Raw genomic sequence first — 19,076 nt, 5'->3', positions numbered from 1 at the left:
GATATTGTGTTCTTCTTATTAAACTTCCATGAGAGCAAAAAATCTCCATACTTCAATAGAAAACCTGACACTGATTTCCTTGTGTTGGGACATGATGCCCAGTCAGCATCACAGTATACACACAACTGTTTGCTGCTACTGCTACTGCTACTTAACAGAATTCCCATTCCTGATTCTCTCTTGATGTATCTTACCACTCTCAATGTTGCATCCCAATGAGACTTCTTTGGACTCTGTAAAAACTGACTAAGTGTTTGTACTGAGAATGCTATGTCTGGCCTAGTTTATGTCAGATACAAAAACTTTCCAATGAGCCTTTGATATTGTCCAATGTCAGTTAGCAAAGTATCATTCTCAACTCCTATCAGTTTATCAAGCTCTAGCACAGTCAACTTTGCATTTGGCTCTAAATGAGTCCATGGTGGCTTACCACCTGTGAGCCCTAACTTAGAGATTATCTCCAATGCATATTTTCTCTGGTTGATCGGTATACTTCCCTTAGATCTGCTGAATTCCATTCCAAAGAAAAACTATCTCCCAAGTCTTTGATCTTGAATGCGTGGTGCAAAGAGTTTTTGGTGGCTTCAATCAGTTGTAAATTTCTTCCTGTTACTAGCATGTCAACCACATAGACTAGAATTACTACAATGTCTGACCCTTATTGTTTGATAAACAAAGAGTGATCTAGACTGCTTTGATGAAAGCCAGATTTGAACCTTTCTATCTTACCACAGGCTTTAAGCTTCACTTTGTAGAACCATTTGCATCTTATAGGTCTCTTTCCTGGTGGTAGCTTAACCAGTTCCCAGATGTTGTTCTCCTGTAGAGCTCGAATTTCAGCCTGCATAGACTCAACCCATCTCTTATCTTGGGATGCCTGCTAGAAATTTTGAGGTTCTGTGATTGCTGAAAAAGATCCAAGATAGATGTGATGAGATGAGGATAACCTATCATAGTTGACAACATTCTCAATAGGATACAAAACTGAATTAGTAGATGGCTTCTGAGTAATATAGTCTGTCATCCACACAGGTTCTTTAGATCCTCTTTGAGATCTTCTTAGAGGAACTGTAGTGTCAATCTTATTTATGGGTGAAAAAACTTGCTCAATATTGTCAACTGGCACTATTGACTCATCTATTGCAGGAATGTTTTGTATATCCTAATTAGGATTAGTTGATTCCGTAGATGCATGTGTGGTGTAAGTGTGCTGTAAAGTTTCATTCTCAAGAGTACCCTCTAAGGTCGAATTCTCCTGTGAAACTTCATTGATAGGTACTACTTCTGACACTATTGCAGGATCAATTGCAGAGACATTTGCTGGAGGAGATTCCAATATAGGTGAACATGCTGGTATTAGGCTCCTTGGTGGTAATAGATCACTATCATTTACAAGGAAGGGATCCATTGTTCGATTCATCTCTGTATCATGTAGTTGAAATGGGAAAATATCTTCCCTAAATGTGACATCTCTGTTCACAAAGAACAGATGCTTCTCCAGATCATATAGAATGTAATCTTTGGTTACACTGGAATACCCCATAAACACTGCTCTAATTGCTCTGCTTGCAAACTTGTCTCCCCTTAGTAAGACAACAACAAAACATAGACATCCCAAAGTCTTCAAGTGGCTTATATAAGTTGTTTTATAAAAGAACACCTCATAGCGGGATTCGCCTTCAAGAGCTACTGATGATAATCTATTGATCACATAAGTTGCAGCTAGTATGCAGTGTCCCCAAAACCTGATAGGAATGTGACCTTGAAATTTGATTGACCTGGCAACTTCAAGGAGGTGCCTGTGCTTTCTCTCTGCTACCACAGTTTGCTAGGGTGTGTAAGCATAGGTTCTCTGATGTATGATTCCAAAGGACCTAAACAAGTCCTGCATTTCTGAGTTCACAAACTCCCCTTCATTATCAGACCTTATTGCCTGAACCACTGCACTAAACTGAGTTGCAATCATTTTAAGGAAACTTTTAAGGACTATGATGACATCTGATTTAACTTTCAACAGAAAAATCCATGTCACGCGAGAATAGTCATCTACTATCGTTAAGAAGTACTTATTTTCATCAAAAGTTGGTGTATTATATGGGCCCCAGACATCCAAATACAACAATTGAAACACTTTATTTGATCTATTAGTACTTGAAGGAAAAGGTAATCTGTGGTGTTTGGCTAGTGGACATACATCACAACTATCTATTACAGATTGGCATACTTCTAAGTTGTAACCTAGAAGTTTTTTCATAGCTCCTCCTGAAGCATATGCCAATCTCTTGTGCAACACCATTACTTATTCTTTATTTCTATGTGACTGTTAGTCCTCTTGTGACTTCCCTTGGTTATGCTCCAGCTGCTTTATTTATTTGTGATACTAGTAGGTAAAGTCTATCTTTCTCTCTACCCATACCCTTCACCTCCCCATTGAAGAGGTCATGGAACAAACAAAAGTCATGGTAGAATGCAACCAGACATTTAAGATCCCTTGTCACCTTAGACACCGACATAAGGTTGTATTGGAAATCAGGTAAAAACAACACATCTTTGATTTCCCCTGTTCCTGTGACTCTACAATTCCCAATATGTGTCACATGTACTACTTCCCCATTTGGTAGATTAACCTTCTTAGTGTCTTTAATGTTAACTGCTTTAACATTATTCAACAATCTTAGATATGCAACCATGTGATTGGTTGCTCCCGTGTCTATTATCCAGTGTGCCTTTGCTATATCAACAAGAAATGAATAAGCATTACCTGCCATGTTGGCTGTATTTTCCTGTTGTGGTTCTCGATTGATATTCAGACTCAACATCTTCATGATCTGATCATACTGCTATGTGGTCAATTGTGGTGCTCTAGCCATTTCTCCTTTGTTAAATCCCTCAGGCTGACCAATGCCTCATGTATTTCGAGCAGTTACATTGGGGTGATTATTTTCAGCACAAGCATTATATGCATTGTTCATTTTCTTCTTCCCTTTGAAACTTGCAGGATATCCAATAATTTTGTAGCATCCTTCCTTCGTATGACCTTTCATGTTACAATAGTCATATTGCGTATTCTAGTTTCTTTTTGGTCTCTGATAATTCTGGTGCTTATCACCCTTACCAGCCAAAAGAGCTGCAGAATCACTTACATCCCCTGCTGTCATGATGTTGGCCACTGATCTTTGGCTTTCCCTCTCAACCAACATTGAATATGCCTTATTAATTCTTGGTATAGGGCTAGTCATCAAGATTTGGCTTCTAGCTTGTTCGTAGGTTTTATTCAAGCCCATAAAAAACTGTAAGACCTTATATTTTTGCATGAATTCAATGAAATTTTTAGACTTGGCACAATCACATAGAGGTGGCACCATGTTGTCAAACTCATTCCAGATATTACGAAGTTTGGAGAAATACACTAACACACTATCAGCTCCTTGAGTAATTGTAGCTATTGCTTTATGCATCTGATACACTCGTGAAATGTTCACCTTATCAAATCGTTCCCTCAAATCTTTCCAAACAGCTCTAGCATTCTTCGCATACACAATCTCTGTTATCAATTCCTTTGATACTGAGCTCATGATCTATCCTAAAATGATGGCGTTACATCGGTCCCACTGATGACCTAGTTCTGCATCAAAATCCCCCCTTTTTAGAGTCCCATCGACTAACCCTAGCTTGTACTTCCCAAGCAGCTAGATTTTCATCGCTCGACTCCGGGTGATGTAATTGTCAGAACCAGTCAGCTGGATCGATATTATCGGAGCTCCCGTCATGTCTGAAGGATGAATGAACAGTAGATGATTATGGTACAAATCTGTCTTTGTCACCATTGTTGAATCTCAATTTTATAACTCACCTATTAATTGAATCGTTGAACTAACAGAGTCTCCTATTAATTGAATCATTGAACTAACAGAGTCTCCCAGAATCAATGTCGTGTACTCGCAATCGCGATTAATTACTCTGATACCATATTAATTTTAGGGGTAATTGATGAACCCTAATCGGCAGAAGAGATTGTGGAGTTGAATGTATTAGAGAGAGAAATATTGAAAGGGAGAAATGAAATGAAAATTTTCTCTCTTGTATTTTTGTACAGTATATTCACATACCTATACAGATGATGTATCAGCTAACTAACAACCTAAACTAACTGACTACATAACTAATTCTAGAAGATTCTACACAACTATATACATCTTCACTATCATATTGTATTCTCATTAGATATTAGACACGAGACTTATTCAAAAACTTGAATTTAAAGTTTGAGAGGTAATTTAACATGGCACTATATTTAATGGTGTTTAGCTCAAATTCGTTCTACCACGACATTCATCAAACCCAACTAACTAGACACATCTAAATAATAATAGTAGTGTTAAACAATATTTAGTAAGAAATACACCGGATAGCATGGGATGCAACTCTTTGATGATTAACACGTGATAATTAAATATGAGACACATATATACTGATCTAAAATAATTACGGTACCTTTAGCATACACATCGATTGATCAGACAATTTGCAAAGCTTTTGACTCAACGTGATATGCATCACACGTTAGGGAATTAAACATTCATGTAGTTTGAGCTTTTCAACTATTCACGTAATAAAATTTATAAATAAAGTAATATAGTAGGAGTGAACTAACGGTACCTTGAAATAAATGCTTCTAAATTTGTTTGTTCTAAAAAATATCGTTAACACATATAAAATACTATAGAAAAACAATTTATAGAACATATTTTTTCTATAAAATTTGTTCAGTTCAGTTCGATAAATTTTTTATTTCTTTTTATAGAATTAAAAATCTATCATAATTATTCGATATGATTCTAAATTTATATTAGAAACCTACGGCATGTTCCTTTAAAAAATATGTTTTTAAGGATAATCTACTATATTTTGTTGTTATAAAAAGACATATTGACCCACTATTGCTCAAAACATAGTAATATTTAGGACTTTAATTGTCTAATTAATAATTTGAACTTTGAAGTAACTTTACCCTCTTTAGATTAAAATACAGTGCTCCAATCTCAAATAAATATTACTCTGTAGTACTTTGTAACTCATAGTCTGTGTTACTAAATTATAAATATTAGTAACATCTCAGTCTATTGCATTAAATTATATTTTATGAATATATTCTATAAAAATATTGTCCACCTTTTAGCTAATACAAACTTTTAGTATAACTTTGTTATGAAGCAGTTCACATCTATGATTATTTCTCTCTTTTGTGTTATATGGCTTTTATTATGTGTGGCCTGAGGTCATGTCGTAAAACAATCCTGCAATATTTTATTAGTTAAAGCACTTGAAAGATGTGAAATTACTTTGTTGTATTTAGAATATTCCACATAACGATGTAATATGACTCTTTGAACAACACGAAAATTTATATCAATTGTTCTGCGTTGACATTGGCAGCTTGAATGTCGATATTGTTTTCTTTATAGTGACGATGAATAGGAATTTTGTAGAAAATGACGATCAAGTTCGGCACGAAAGAGGAAAACCAACTTATGATATCCTAAATAATAGAGTGTATATGGAATATGATTGAGTTCCCCTAATTTACTTGATAACTGTTTTTAATTAATCTTCTTAGCCATAGTTAGTGAATTTAAATTTTATTAGATATATTACTGGAAATCCTCTTTCTTGAATATTTTCCTTTCTATTTCTACTTAAAAATAGATGGTACAATAGAGTTACAATAACATAGTATTATATAATGAATAGTTGAAAGTTTATTACTTTAGGTACGCATGCAAAATATATTCGTGCAAAGCACGAACATAGAGACTAGTATTTTTAAATGAACAAAATTTACATATTTTTTATTACCAAATTAAAGTACATTTATTGAGATATATAATCGATTATTTATAAAGAAAATTCTAACTTGTGAAAGGTTGAATGCAATAAAAGTACCGAAATTTTTAAATTTTTCTAAATTTTATTTAATAAAGGGCCGCTATTTCTAATTTTTTCCATTTTTTTATTTTCTTAAAATTTTATTTATCAGAGTGCCGCTAAATACAACTAAAGCGCCGCTATTTCTAAATTTTTTATGTTTTTGTATTTTCTAAAGAAAAATTGCTCAGAACTATTCAGAATTGCTTAATCTTTTCATTCATTAAATTTTAGTCTAATGTTACCTTCTTTTTAGGTGAAAGTCTCAAAAATTTCTTTAGACTCAAATTTTCCACAAATTTCTTGAAGCTTTATTAATGACAAGAACACATACGAGACAATTTTCTAATGACAAAAGTACAAGTGACCAAAAGTTGAACAAAGGCAAATTTTTACTATTTCGAGTAACACATACATAAATTTGGAGTCGTTCTCTTGAAGAATGTTAAAACACGGAGTCCACCCATTTCACGATTGAGCTCCATTAATGTTAAGGAAAAATGCGACAAGATTTGCAGCGACATGAGTATTAAGTGACCAAAAGCTTGAAAGTAATTGAATCGTTCTAAATACACAGGCATAACTGGACCCTTTCTCTCGAATATTTTGAATACATGGAGTTCACATATCATGTTAGAGTCTTGTTAATGACAAAGACAAATATGAAATAAGTTACAAATGGAAAGAATATTAATAGATCAAAAACACCACGAAAGGCAAAATTTAAACTATTCCGAATAGTACATAGATAGATTTTTCCCCATATAAGTGAACCCATAGATTTTCCGATAATATATTTTGTTATATATGTTGATATTCGAAATCTTTGGGGTCTACTCCAATGAAGATACTGTGATTTTATGTTTTTTAGAAGCTTGAGAAAATCATAAAAGAATGAAGATAAACCTGTAGCTTTTTTCTCTTTATTTTTGTTGGGACTTTTGAAAAACTAATTGAAAAACTAAGGCTTACTTGAGCCGTACCTTCGACATAAATTTGGCATGCTAAGGTACTTCTTGGACACAGAGGATTTTCTAATCAACTCCCTTATGAATTGGTTTATGAGATACGATAGAGCGCCGCCTACAACTCTGCAAAGAGAGCGTTGCTTTACGTTTGATCCTATGTACCTATAGAATGCTATGCGTTCTCTCGCAAGGAAATTTATTATTAATACATTAGAAAATTTTGTTACATATCTGTTTGAAGTCCATTGAATTCAAATGGGAATGAATATGCGTCATGTTCACTGATAATGAACATATGTATATGGAGGTAAAAGAAAAATGCAAAAGTATTGCTTATTCCATAAAGAGCATTTTTTTTCTTCATTATTTGCATATTATAAAAATTAAGCTCAACATTTAATAAGTTAACTAACTCACTAATCACGGGAAGTACTTTTTTTGTCCATCTCCATTCTCCCTTTCCAACATGCATCTTCTTCACTCCATTTTTAAAAATCTGATGCATATGTGAATGCCACCTAAATTCAAGATGTATTGATTTATACGTCTTTTATACTTTGTATATCAAGTATCACTTTAATTCAAAATGTATTTCTATGTATATAATTTTTGTATATTTATTTGTGAAGTGCCATCTTATTTTAAAATATATTTTTAATGTATATTTTAAATATATTTTATATGTCAAGTGCTATTTTAATTCAGGATGTATTTTTTATATTGTTTTTGTATATTTATATGCTATCTTAATTAAATTTAAGATATATTTTTTATGTATATTTCACATGTCTAAGTGTCATCTTAATTGAAGATATATTGTTTATGTATATTTTTTGTATACGTTATATGTGTTAATTCAATGTATATTATTTTATATATACGTTTTGTATATATTAACGTATATTATTATTGAAGTAAGATCTCTATAGTAAGAAAGGAAGAAAGAAGGAAGAGAAAAACTTAAGAAAGATAATTAAAAAGAAAACGAATGGAACAAATTTAGAAAATATATTGGCTTCGGTAGAAAACAAAATTAAGAAGATGAAAAAAAAGAATGATTTTTGTACAAAGAATTATTGACTTTCCATTCAAATTGATTATGTTTAGGGATTAATAATTAATATTCTTATTTTAATGGAACAATGTGCTACAAATATAAATATTTTTCTGCCACAACTGTAATATTGAATTTCATGCTAAGAATTTATTATATTGCATAATACATACCCCAACTCGTTATCGTGTAGCTCAATCCATTTAAGTAATTACAATATTATATGAGAGAAATAAGATAAACTTCATTAACAATAAAATTTCATCAAAAAAACATAAACTAGACATAAGTAAAAATATCATCCGCAATGTCATATGAGTACCCATTCCCCTAAGATAATATAAATCCTCTACGGAGCCTCCATGACGCTACAAATAAAGTAATAAAGTTACGGAGCTTGTCTGCACTATACAAAATTATACAACTGAAATATTGTGGTCCCACGAGTACGAAGGTGGGCTCACCAAAAGAGAGAAAGCTGTGAAAACTCTAGCATGTGCGATGACTGCCTTGCACTCGACCATCTGCTAAACCTAACACCATTTAAACAAATGATGCCTGAGTATTGAAATACTCAGATATGCGTCATAGCCGCCACTAACGTTTGTATAAGAGTTATACAAATTATAATTTATATAACATGGCAAAAGATAAATATCTCGATTAAATTAAGGAAGATAAGGTACACAAAATCACAATAAAGGATAAATTTGCAAGAATACGAATTTAAGTTTTATTCATTTAGACCTCTTTCATATGTCCAATATCTCATTAGTATCGTCCTCATTATCTAGTATCTCAATGTCAATGGCACACATAGTGCTGGAATACATCAGGATGCCATCCATGAAGACTGTCGTACCATCCCTGAATAGTTAGGCCAATGTGTACAGTCAAGGATCCAAGAAGGTTGTCGTACCACTCTTGTACAGCTAGACGAGGCATATATTTTTTTTATTCATATTTTTTTCTTTTAAAGGCCATCAGCCAAAAATTACTTTGTTATGTAATATATAAAGGATCCAAAAAGGTTGCGGTACCGCTCCCGCACAGCTAGACAAGACACATTTTTTTTATTTATCTTTGTCCAAACCAAGAGTAGGCCATGAAAGCCTATCCCTAATGTGCACGGAATATCATCCAACTATAATTCGAAGCCAGGAGTAAATTTGATAATACACAAGTAACTAGGAGATCGACATACCTTGAAGTCGCTCTAAGTTAGCTAAAGCTTGCCTTGACAGAGTTCAATCTACATAATATGTCATATATGTGTAGTGAGTTAATACTCAAAACATCCTAAAATTTTCAAATATTTTAACCCAAGATTGACCTATTTCAAGATTCACCCCAAACAAGAATCCCTAAGTCTCCAAATTCTTCAAATTAATTCTTATCTGTGGTTTATATCACAACCTATATATACTAAATACTCTCTCTTAAATATCAACACACATATATTTTAAAAGTGATAAAAATATTAGAGGGAGTTTATGGATACCTTACAGAGAAACTAGAGATGATTTTCTATCTCTTACTGTTGCTACCACTTATCTTTAAGAACTTGATCGATTGTAAAACTTTCACTCTACCTAAGCCCTCCTTCAAATTTCCAGTAGCTAAAAGGGCAGAATGCCTACCTTAGCGTCAAGGAGAAGCCAAAAGAAAGTCTTGGTTCTCTCTTCCTTATTTTATATTATATTTATGTAAGTTGTATCCCTCTTTCTTTTTAGAGTTTCCAAGGAATTGAAATATTAATTTAATAACTAAATATAATTTTGCATAAGTCATGTGGTATGCTGCCAAAATTTTCAGCAGCACGTGAGGGATTAAGTTCCCACTCTAAGAATAATTAAGACCTCATTTGGCCCACCACTAATTATACTCATATTACTTGTTATATGCTTCATTAATCAACACTTATGTAATGTTTATAATCATAAAAACTGCTGCTACAAATTAATTTAAGAACCTCGAACATGACTGCGATCTCGCTATTTTATTATTCTTCTGAGTTATACACCAAATAATTGTATCCATGTTCTAACCATTTTTTTTTCATAAATCAACGTGACATCCTCTACCCATTTGTGTCACTAAAATCACGTTATTAAGCTAGTAATTAGCCTATTTAAGCCAAAGATTCATTGGACTTTACATAAATTATGCTTAGTAAGAAATATGTTGGTAAATGAAGTTTAAACTTGTAATATTATATTAGTGGAATGTAAAGTAGATATTTAAGTTAATGAGTAATATATCAGTGGAATTAAAATCATTATAAGTAAAGCATCATCCTGGCTGATAAAGTTACTTGATACACGTGATGGTGAAATATAGTAGGTACCTGATGAAATAGTTGATATATATTATTGATTATTCAAACGATTCCTTAGGTGTGATTGTTTAACTAAAGCTAATCTAAAGTAGTAAACTAAGAAACTAAAGAAAATAAATTGGCGAAATTAGACACGAATTCAATGAGAGTCTATATTCTAGAGCTATGGGTTAGCTAACAATCCCACTGAGTCTTCAACTTAAATTGTCTAATTAATTTACCTGATTTATTGATTGACATGGTTAGTATTGCTCGTACTATTCTCCCAAAATGCTACTCCCATATTCAAGCTAACCTAACGCCTCTATTTCTATGGAATTGGGATTAACAAGAACGCATTAATAATTCCCGTATAATAACCAAGCAAGACGATTAGGTATATCCCTATACTAACCGCAAATTTGTTCCCCGTAATCCAGGTTCAAGATCTCGCTCTACTCATTCTTATATGCAATCTAGAATTCCCTCTCCCAAGTTCAATCTTAGATCCGTAGATAGTAAGCAATCAAATAATGAATCACAAGATTGAATAAATAAACCAATATGATAAAATAATAAGAACAATTCAAGTTTCAAACTACAACATTCATGTAACATCCCACAACTCTAAAACTAATAAACTATGAGATTAAAGGAAGAGAATACAAGAAAAACTAGTTAGAAGCCTCCTCCAAGCGTTGTTTATATTCTCCCCTCCAAAATAGCATGTTCTCCTCCCAAAATATATTTAGACTTACTTTTATATGAGTTGAGGGCGTCTTCGATCGAAATAACCTTGTTCCGGACGAAATAGAAAAAAAAATCCCGCAACACAGGTTCCATGCCAGCACGTCGCGCACAAACGAGAAACGTTTTTGTAATCTCAATTCTTATCTTGATTTGAATTGGATTTCATTCTTTTCTTGTCTTACATTTGGGGGGAAACACCAAAAGGTGTCCTCCCTTTGTCTCGTTTTTCTTTCTTTCTATGTTTTATTCAATTTTGCTGCAAATCTCTTCATCTTCACACTGCTTTATTCATACACAGTTGAAATATAATATTAAGCACAAAGTAATATAATTAGTACTCAAAAGATGATTAAAAGTACTAGAATATGAGGCAACAATGGTTAAATACATATATTTTTGGCCGAACATCAGAACCCCACACTTAAACTGTTGCTCGTCCTCGAGTCAACATTAAAATACTCTCAATAAATCAAGCTTAGAAACACCATCACTTTGGTTGATACTAACAATTAGGTCCTATAGCAACTCAAACCATCAGATATATACTTCCTAATCATCATGCAAAATATACAAGTGACAAGCAAATAATAAACTTCTAACCTCTTAACCTACGAGAGGGACACTAACTCATCAAATTTAAGCTCCCTTGCCTACTCTGTCAAATAAATCTAATAACATCACCTATCTATCATGAAACAAGTGCCCTCATAAGAATAAATAGTCCATACACGCAAATCAAATAATGAATATAAATTAAGGACTTAGCATCAAAGAACAGCTCTCACACTCACAAGAAATTCACATGTATGCACAAAGAACCATATGCTTGCCCATTATGTACATCTCTACTAATTAAGTATGCTCGAATAAAATCAAATATGACTTTAACGGGTCGTAGTGTTGGCTAGAGGGCGGATAGGAGAATTATATAATAGTGACTTACACTTCCCTAACCACTTTGCACTTTTAGACTTCATCAATCATTATTTTCATCTCTTAATTTTATTTTTTAGTACTCACTTCATCAATTGTTTCACAAGAATTTTCCTCGTATCAAGATCGTTTCATTTGTTTTCAACGCAATTTTTTTTCTTCGTTCTTTTTTTTTCTTTTTTTTTTTCACATTATTTTCAAGAGAGCATTTTTATCACTTGTCAGCTATCGTTAGTCACCTTTTTTACTTAATCATCCTTTTCTTCAAATTTATCAATTAATATCGTTGTCTAAGCAACAATGCTCAAGGAAGCAGGGTGCAAAAACTAGGGATTCAACAAAAGAATCAAGGTAAAAATATGGCTTCCAAGCAAAAGGCTACAAGCTCAAAGGGCAGACTAGTTGTATAATATCCGAAAAGGCTAAAATTCACAAGACATACCAAATAAAGCCTATTATCATCTTCTAAACAAAGCAACACTTTTATTTTGCTTCAATAACATGCAGGGCAAGTTCTAGACTATGTTGCAAAACTTAGAATATATGTAAGCAATCCTCACCCCACAAAGCACAAGTATCAATCAAGATGGATCAATTCTACTATAAGACAGACATGATCATAGCGAACAACAAAATAAGAATAAGCTATATACAGAGTCACACCCCTCAGCCTATGTGTCAGAAAGTCTGCTATTTTATTCATTACTCAAGCACTGAGAGGAAAATACTACTCAAGCTCAGGCCTATATATGCTAGTATCAAAAAAGTCACAAAGGGTATATCTTCTCTCTCTCTTATACTACTCCTAAAAAAATCTGATCTTAAAAATAAAAAACTTTTCCGGTTCAAATTACATTCCTTAGAAAAGAACCGATGCACAAAGAAAACCAAGGGAGATTATTACCTAACTAAAACTAACTAGAACAAAAAAAAAATTATTGTATTTTTTATTGGACCTTAATCCCTCAAGAAAGCAATCCACAAAATCCATCGTCGGGAAAAATCTAAAAAAAACTTTTCTCTCAATTTTCATTTTTTTTCATTTTTTTTTCTTTACACAAAAATTACTACACTTAGAAATAGTACTACAACTAAGCTAAGATAGCGTAGAAAACCATCCAGACAATCTCCTCACCCCACACTTAAAATTATGCAATGTCCTCAATGCATACAATAAATAACAAGAGGGTAAAAGAGACTCCCTGGTAGGCCAAAAGCTGAAGTATTAGCAGCTCATGGGATACTCAGGCTTCTCCCAAGTATGGTCCTTTGTGCGAGCACCCTACACTTAGTGCCAACCACCAGCTCGATTTTGCATACGCCTATTGACTTTGACTCCATACTCCTACTCCTACAAAACACAAAAATAACACAATAAAAAAATAAATAAACAAAAATAAAAATAAAAAATAAAGTTGGGTTGCTTCCCAACAAGCGCTTGATTTAACGTCGCGGCACGACACCATCACTTTCACCACTTTTCCTTCTTTTTTGAGGATATGAATTGAGCCCCCAATTTTGTATCAATTTTTCTGTCACGTTCCTGAGGCGGTGGTGTGAAAATAAAGGAACAAAGCAATAGATATTGCATCTTGCAATATTTGGCCCTTAAGTGAGGGATGCCATTTTGTCTCCTTGGCATCATAAATTTCAGAATGTATGCACTTTGTTCCCCATCTATTGATTCCTTCATAGGCTCGGGTGGATGGATTCTCGTGTCACCAACCAAACACAATATAGAAAAGTGTTTAGAATGAGGTCCAATACGCTCCAACTCTAAAAATGCTTTACTTTTAACATACTCACTTTTGCACACTTTCTCAACCTAGGCATCATCAACACTACCTTTTTTTGCTCCACATGTTGGCCAGTATCCACAATAATTTATTGTTGGGTATCAGACGCCTCAATCTTTTTTTTTTAATCGAGCCTACATGTCATGGATATCTGAACCAAATTGGTCTATCTCTTGTCTGAGCTCAGTTCTTCCTTCTATCAGTTGTTCTACCATATTTGAAAGACCATTACGGAGAAACTTATGAAATTTCATTACTTGATCTTGTTCCTATAGGTAAGATTGGCTTACTATATCTGCTTCTTCAAAATTATCTTCTTGTGGGAATTCACTCTCTTTGTCGAGATGAGGTTCTTCTTGAAAATTGGCCATTAATTCTTCCATTCTAGCCTACAATACTTTATTTTCTAAGGCAGTCTTTTTTTGAATTTCATCTTGTTGCTCGGCTACTTGCCTCACCATGTCCATAATACGAGCAACACGCTCTACATTCTCCACTTCATTGCTCTTATCTTACTCACAAACATTATTGAAAATATCATAATAAGGGCTCACAGAAGGGTAAAAAGAATTAGGACAACCATCCCAATGGCCACCTTGACAATCACACACATTATACAAATTTCACTCATAAGATTGAGATTCACAATTTTACCATAAGTGTGGTCCTCCACAGTATGGATAGGGATCACCAAAATAAGAATAACCAATATTTAACCAATTCTAATTATATTTAATTGAATAAAAAATTGCAAAAAATCGTAATAAAAGAAAAAATAGTTTGACTCTTCAAATAATAGTAGTGTTGCATAAATTGTGACAATGAAAGAATAAAAAATAAATAAATAATTAAGGAGATGTCACGACCCAAAATCCCACTACAGGCGTCGTGGTGACACTTAGTCTCTAAGACTAGGTAAATCGGTTACAATTACATTTCGAGCCCTTTTTTTAAAGGAATTAAATACAAGTTTTTGCGCCCCGTTTTCTCGCGAAAAGCGGGTTTCGACGTCGTGACAACTCTTTTGGATGGGAGATAATGTGTTAAAGAAGAGAAGAGTCGCCACCTAATGATTTTTAAGGTGCGTTAGGGCACATATCATGCAGATAACTCTGTTTGACTAGTCAACGCCACCAAGGATCAGGCAAGGGCTCAAATTACCTCAAAGAGAAGGTGTTAGGCACTCTTCGAGGTCCACAACTGTGGGTCCCGATCGAACTTAAGACTACGTGGATTATAATTAGGCAAGATAAACAAAGAGAGTACGGGTCAAATGAATTTATTAACACAATGAGAAGTAAGGATTACAAGGATATAACTATTAAACCTATATTAGATGTTAAACGAATAAAGAAGAGAAAGGGGTCCTAAGTTTTTTAGCCTAAAGGATCACCCCGTGCAACATAAATAATACTTCGTAACTCCCTTGAGGTAGGGAGTTACTCATATTATTCAGCAGGCACAAACTATCATCTCCTTCTACCCGATTACTATGTTAAAGTTGTTTACCTAAGCGCTCTAATTCAATTCTAAGTCGTGCCCTTTGCGTGCACTACCCGTCCCATACCTATGGTCCAGGAGGCATTGGACCTCTATTTAGGATGGTTCTAGACTAAACTTAGGTTGCTCAAAATGATAAAATTAAGCGACATACAAAATAAATTGGACTTCAAATGAGAGCAGTTTAAGGCTCAAGTTAGCCTCCACACTTAGACAACATAAAATAGGTTCTCACAATGAGCATTGGACAGTTTCAGAACTGAAGCCAATTAGAAATTATTAAGCCCTATAGACATGGTTTCTATGTGACCTTGGATTCAAACGCACTTATATGACATTACTGCTTCTAGTGGCTTAGACGAGGAAGCAGTAAACCAATTGTTGTTAACGTTGGTTTTAGATACCAGTTTTAGAAAGATGACATTGTCCTACAAACATGATATCTAATAGTGGCATAGTTAAGCAAATGAAAATAGTTCTGGGAACCCAGCCTTGACAAGGGGATAAACAATATTAAGCGAATGACAGTATCCTATAGGCAAGATCTCTAACAATTGAGAATCGAACCTTCTTTTTATAACACTTTACCTCTATGAGCAGGTTATCTAGGTGGAGCAATAACAATAACTGTAGATAATTGATTAGTCAAGTTCCTATAGGTATGATTTATAGGTGAAAATAGAACATAAGCTAGTCAAATCCTATAGGCAGGGTATCTAATGAATATGCTATAATCATACAAATCGAAAGAAAGTTCACTGGCATTTATTTCATGTATGCTGTCTAGTAGCACACATCAGTAGAATAAATAGAGGGTTTACCCCCGTGCTTTGATGGTAGACAAGTTATGTTAGTGTGTGAGTTTCCTAAAGGCATGATTTGTACCAGTGGAAGTTAAAGGGCATATACAACAAGTCGGATAACAAGTAAATCACATGAATCCTATGGGCATGTTTTCTACCCTTACATGTAAATATCAGAGTATACTCGTTCCCCAGTTTCACTATCACCCCAATTATTCATTACAGAGTTATTACAGACCCAATGATAAATGTAATTATAAAATAATATACAAGCAACGACAGTAGGCCTCAACGGGCCCAAAAGCAAATACGCAGCATTGCTTGGGCCTTCAACAACTCTGACATAGCATACCCAGATTCCCAACAGGGAACTATATTCATCAGCACAACCCTGAAGCCATAGGAGAACTCAAGCCAAACCAAACAACCATAGATTGACCATTATTACCTAGACATAAAATCACTTAAATCAACCAGTTTACATATTCAGTAGATAGTAGGAAGAAAGAGTCGAGTGTCAGAGATAGCTCAGGTATCAGTAGTAAAGAGAGTGGCTAAAAGACACCAAAGCCTAGTGTGCCAGAGTTCACAAGGGTCTCAAAGGGACCCCGAGCAGTGCTCACAGTAGGGAGGTCAGTAGTAAGAGCCTTGGTGGCCTTGGCTTTCGGCCGACCAAGAATGATAGGTTCAGAATAGCACATGTAACAAATAAGAGGGAGTGGACAGTGGTGAAGGGACAAAAGTTGAGGAAATACACTTATAGTTTAGAAAGTAGACATAGCAAAGTTGAGAAAACAGAACAGTTAATCAAAAAGGTCAAGAAGATTTAGAAGCAGGTGCAACCCTTAGCAAAAATAACACATTGGCAGAAAGCACATTGGGAGTTGGAGGAGAATCAAGTTCCTTGAGATTACAAGATCAACCAGATTATCATACTAAGGTGCATATTATCAAACAAGTTTAAGTGGGGCACTAACTTAAAAGGTTTAAAGCTTAAAGGTCCAAATTATGCTAAGGATTCATCACAATATCATAAGACAGCCATGTTAACTTATATCATGAAGTAGAAAAGTATCAAACATGGTATGGAAACACAAACTAAGATAAATATTCTAAAGGTTTCAAGCAGTCACTAAGGATATATGATTAAGCAAAACAGAGACATGTTGTGAGACACATCAGCAGAGGAGCAGATCATAGTTGATAGAAAAGGTCTTAACATAGATTAGAACACATTACATGTGCAATTATGTCATTACAGAGATTCAGAACAGAGTGGGAAATCAAGCTCATGTCAAATAGCAAATGTAGGCATTCGAGTATTGACATAGTAAACTAATGCACTTAAGAGGGTTCAAATTATTCAAATTAGGCATAAACATGTCTCAGAACTGGCAACATTAGGTAAAATTAAATACTAAAGAGGTTCAAAACAAATGCAAAAGTTGCACACAAAAGTAGCCCAAAAACACCTTAAGCCATGAATTTCAGAGGTAAGAATGTGCAAATCATAAACACATAAGAACGAAATTGCAAAGCCAAGTGACTTACCAGTTAAACGGACAATAAGAAAGAACAAATTCCACAATGTTTCTGATTATCAACAAAGAATAAGAACCTAGAATCTCAATGCGTCAAAATTCCCAAGGGCTTCAAATGAACCTCGGACAGTGCTCGCACCAAGAAAAGTTAGAAAAGTCGAATCCCGATGGCCTTGGCTTTCAGCCGGCCAAGAATCAAGGTATAGAACAAGAGAACGAGAGAACAATAAACTGATAGCTCTAATTTTTAGTAAAAATCTAGCGATTCAGGTGTCTCCTAAAGGGGAATGGGGAGGGGTTTATATAGTTGTAGAAATCTGGCAAACAAACAAGGCAATACTATAAAATTAACAAAAATAAGGAAATAATATCAAGCAGAATCAGCAAAAGGTGAAGCTAATCTCCCTTGATTCGGAGGTTTACACTTGACAAAATAGAGCAAGTACTTATGTAACACCATAGAGAAATACCCACTAACGAAGGAACACTGATATGGTAAGTAACTAATTGGGGAATCCCATTATCCGTGGGATTAGGAGAGGGAATTAAGGGGAGGCGACTAGGGTTCCTCAAAAGAGTGATGGGGAGATTGAGCGTTTAGGGGCGGCGGGTTGGTATAAATTGGCTAGGGTTTTGGGTAAGGGGTAATAAAAAGGAACGGGTAGGTTAATTATGGGTCGTTGATCATTTACGATCAACGACCAAGATCAAACGGGGAAGCGGGGCGGGTTATTAAGCAGGTCACAACTGGGTTGGGTACAAGGGTCGCCTGGTTTGGGCTTGGGGTTTATTGGGCTAAGGTGCTGGGCCATTTTTGTTCGAAAAATTGGTTTAAACCTGGGCTACTATTTAAATATGCAAAATTTATAAAAAAAGTAATTTATAAAAAGTGATTAATAAATAAATACAAATACTATTTATGCACTAAAATGATAATAAATAATAATTTAGCATTATAAAAATATAAAAATACTATTTTGACACAAATAACATAAATAAAAGCAATTATGGATGAGTATAGGCTATTACTGTAAAATTGTGCAAATACCTCAAAAATGCTAATGTAATTATATATAATGAAGTAAAAATATTTGAAACATGTATTATAGGTGCAAAATAATAATTTTAGGTAACTAGGTCATCAAAAAATAATTTGAAGGAGTAATTAATAATTATTCAAGTAATTTAAGTACAGAAAAATCAATTTAAAAGCTCTAACAATTATGGAAAATTATAGAAAAATGCTCGTATAGATTTGTAAGCTAAATAGTGATGCAAAAAAGGATGTTTTTCAAGTACATATATTATTTGAGAAAATATGAGGGCAAATTGGGTATCAACAGCAGCCCCTCTTTATCCGGGAATGATGAAAGAGTTGTTAGGTAAAGAAAATGATGACCAATTTTGGCCAAATTGAGTGAAGAATGATGGGATTTAAAAAATTGGGTGCCGAACCCGGGTTCATGAGTTGCCTACATATCCCTGGTGT

The 19,076-nt window shown here is 34.1% G+C and overlaps 1 protein-coding gene across 1 annotated transcript; it reads right to left on the bottom strand.

Moving 5' to 3' along the window:
* Positions 1–3,068: 3,068 nt before the first annotated feature.
* Positions 3,069–3,575, bottom strand: LOC138903441 (uncharacterized). The gene has a single exon (XM_070191413.1). The coding sequence runs from the start codon at positions 3,573–3,575 to the stop codon at positions 3,069–3,071; it is 507 nt and encodes a 168-aa protein (XP_070047514.1).
* Positions 3,576–19,076: the final 15,501 nt, after the last annotated feature.

Source organism: Nicotiana tomentosiformis, chromosome 12 (genome assembly GCF_000390325.3).
Source record: "Nicotiana tomentosiformis chromosome 12, ASM39032v3, whole genome shotgun sequence".
Lineage (NCBI taxonomy): Eukaryota > Viridiplantae > Streptophyta > Magnoliopsida > Solanales > Solanaceae > Nicotiana > Nicotiana tomentosiformis.
The sequence above is the reverse complement of the archived record's forward strand: the minus strand, read 5'-3'. Positions and strand labels throughout refer to the sequence as shown.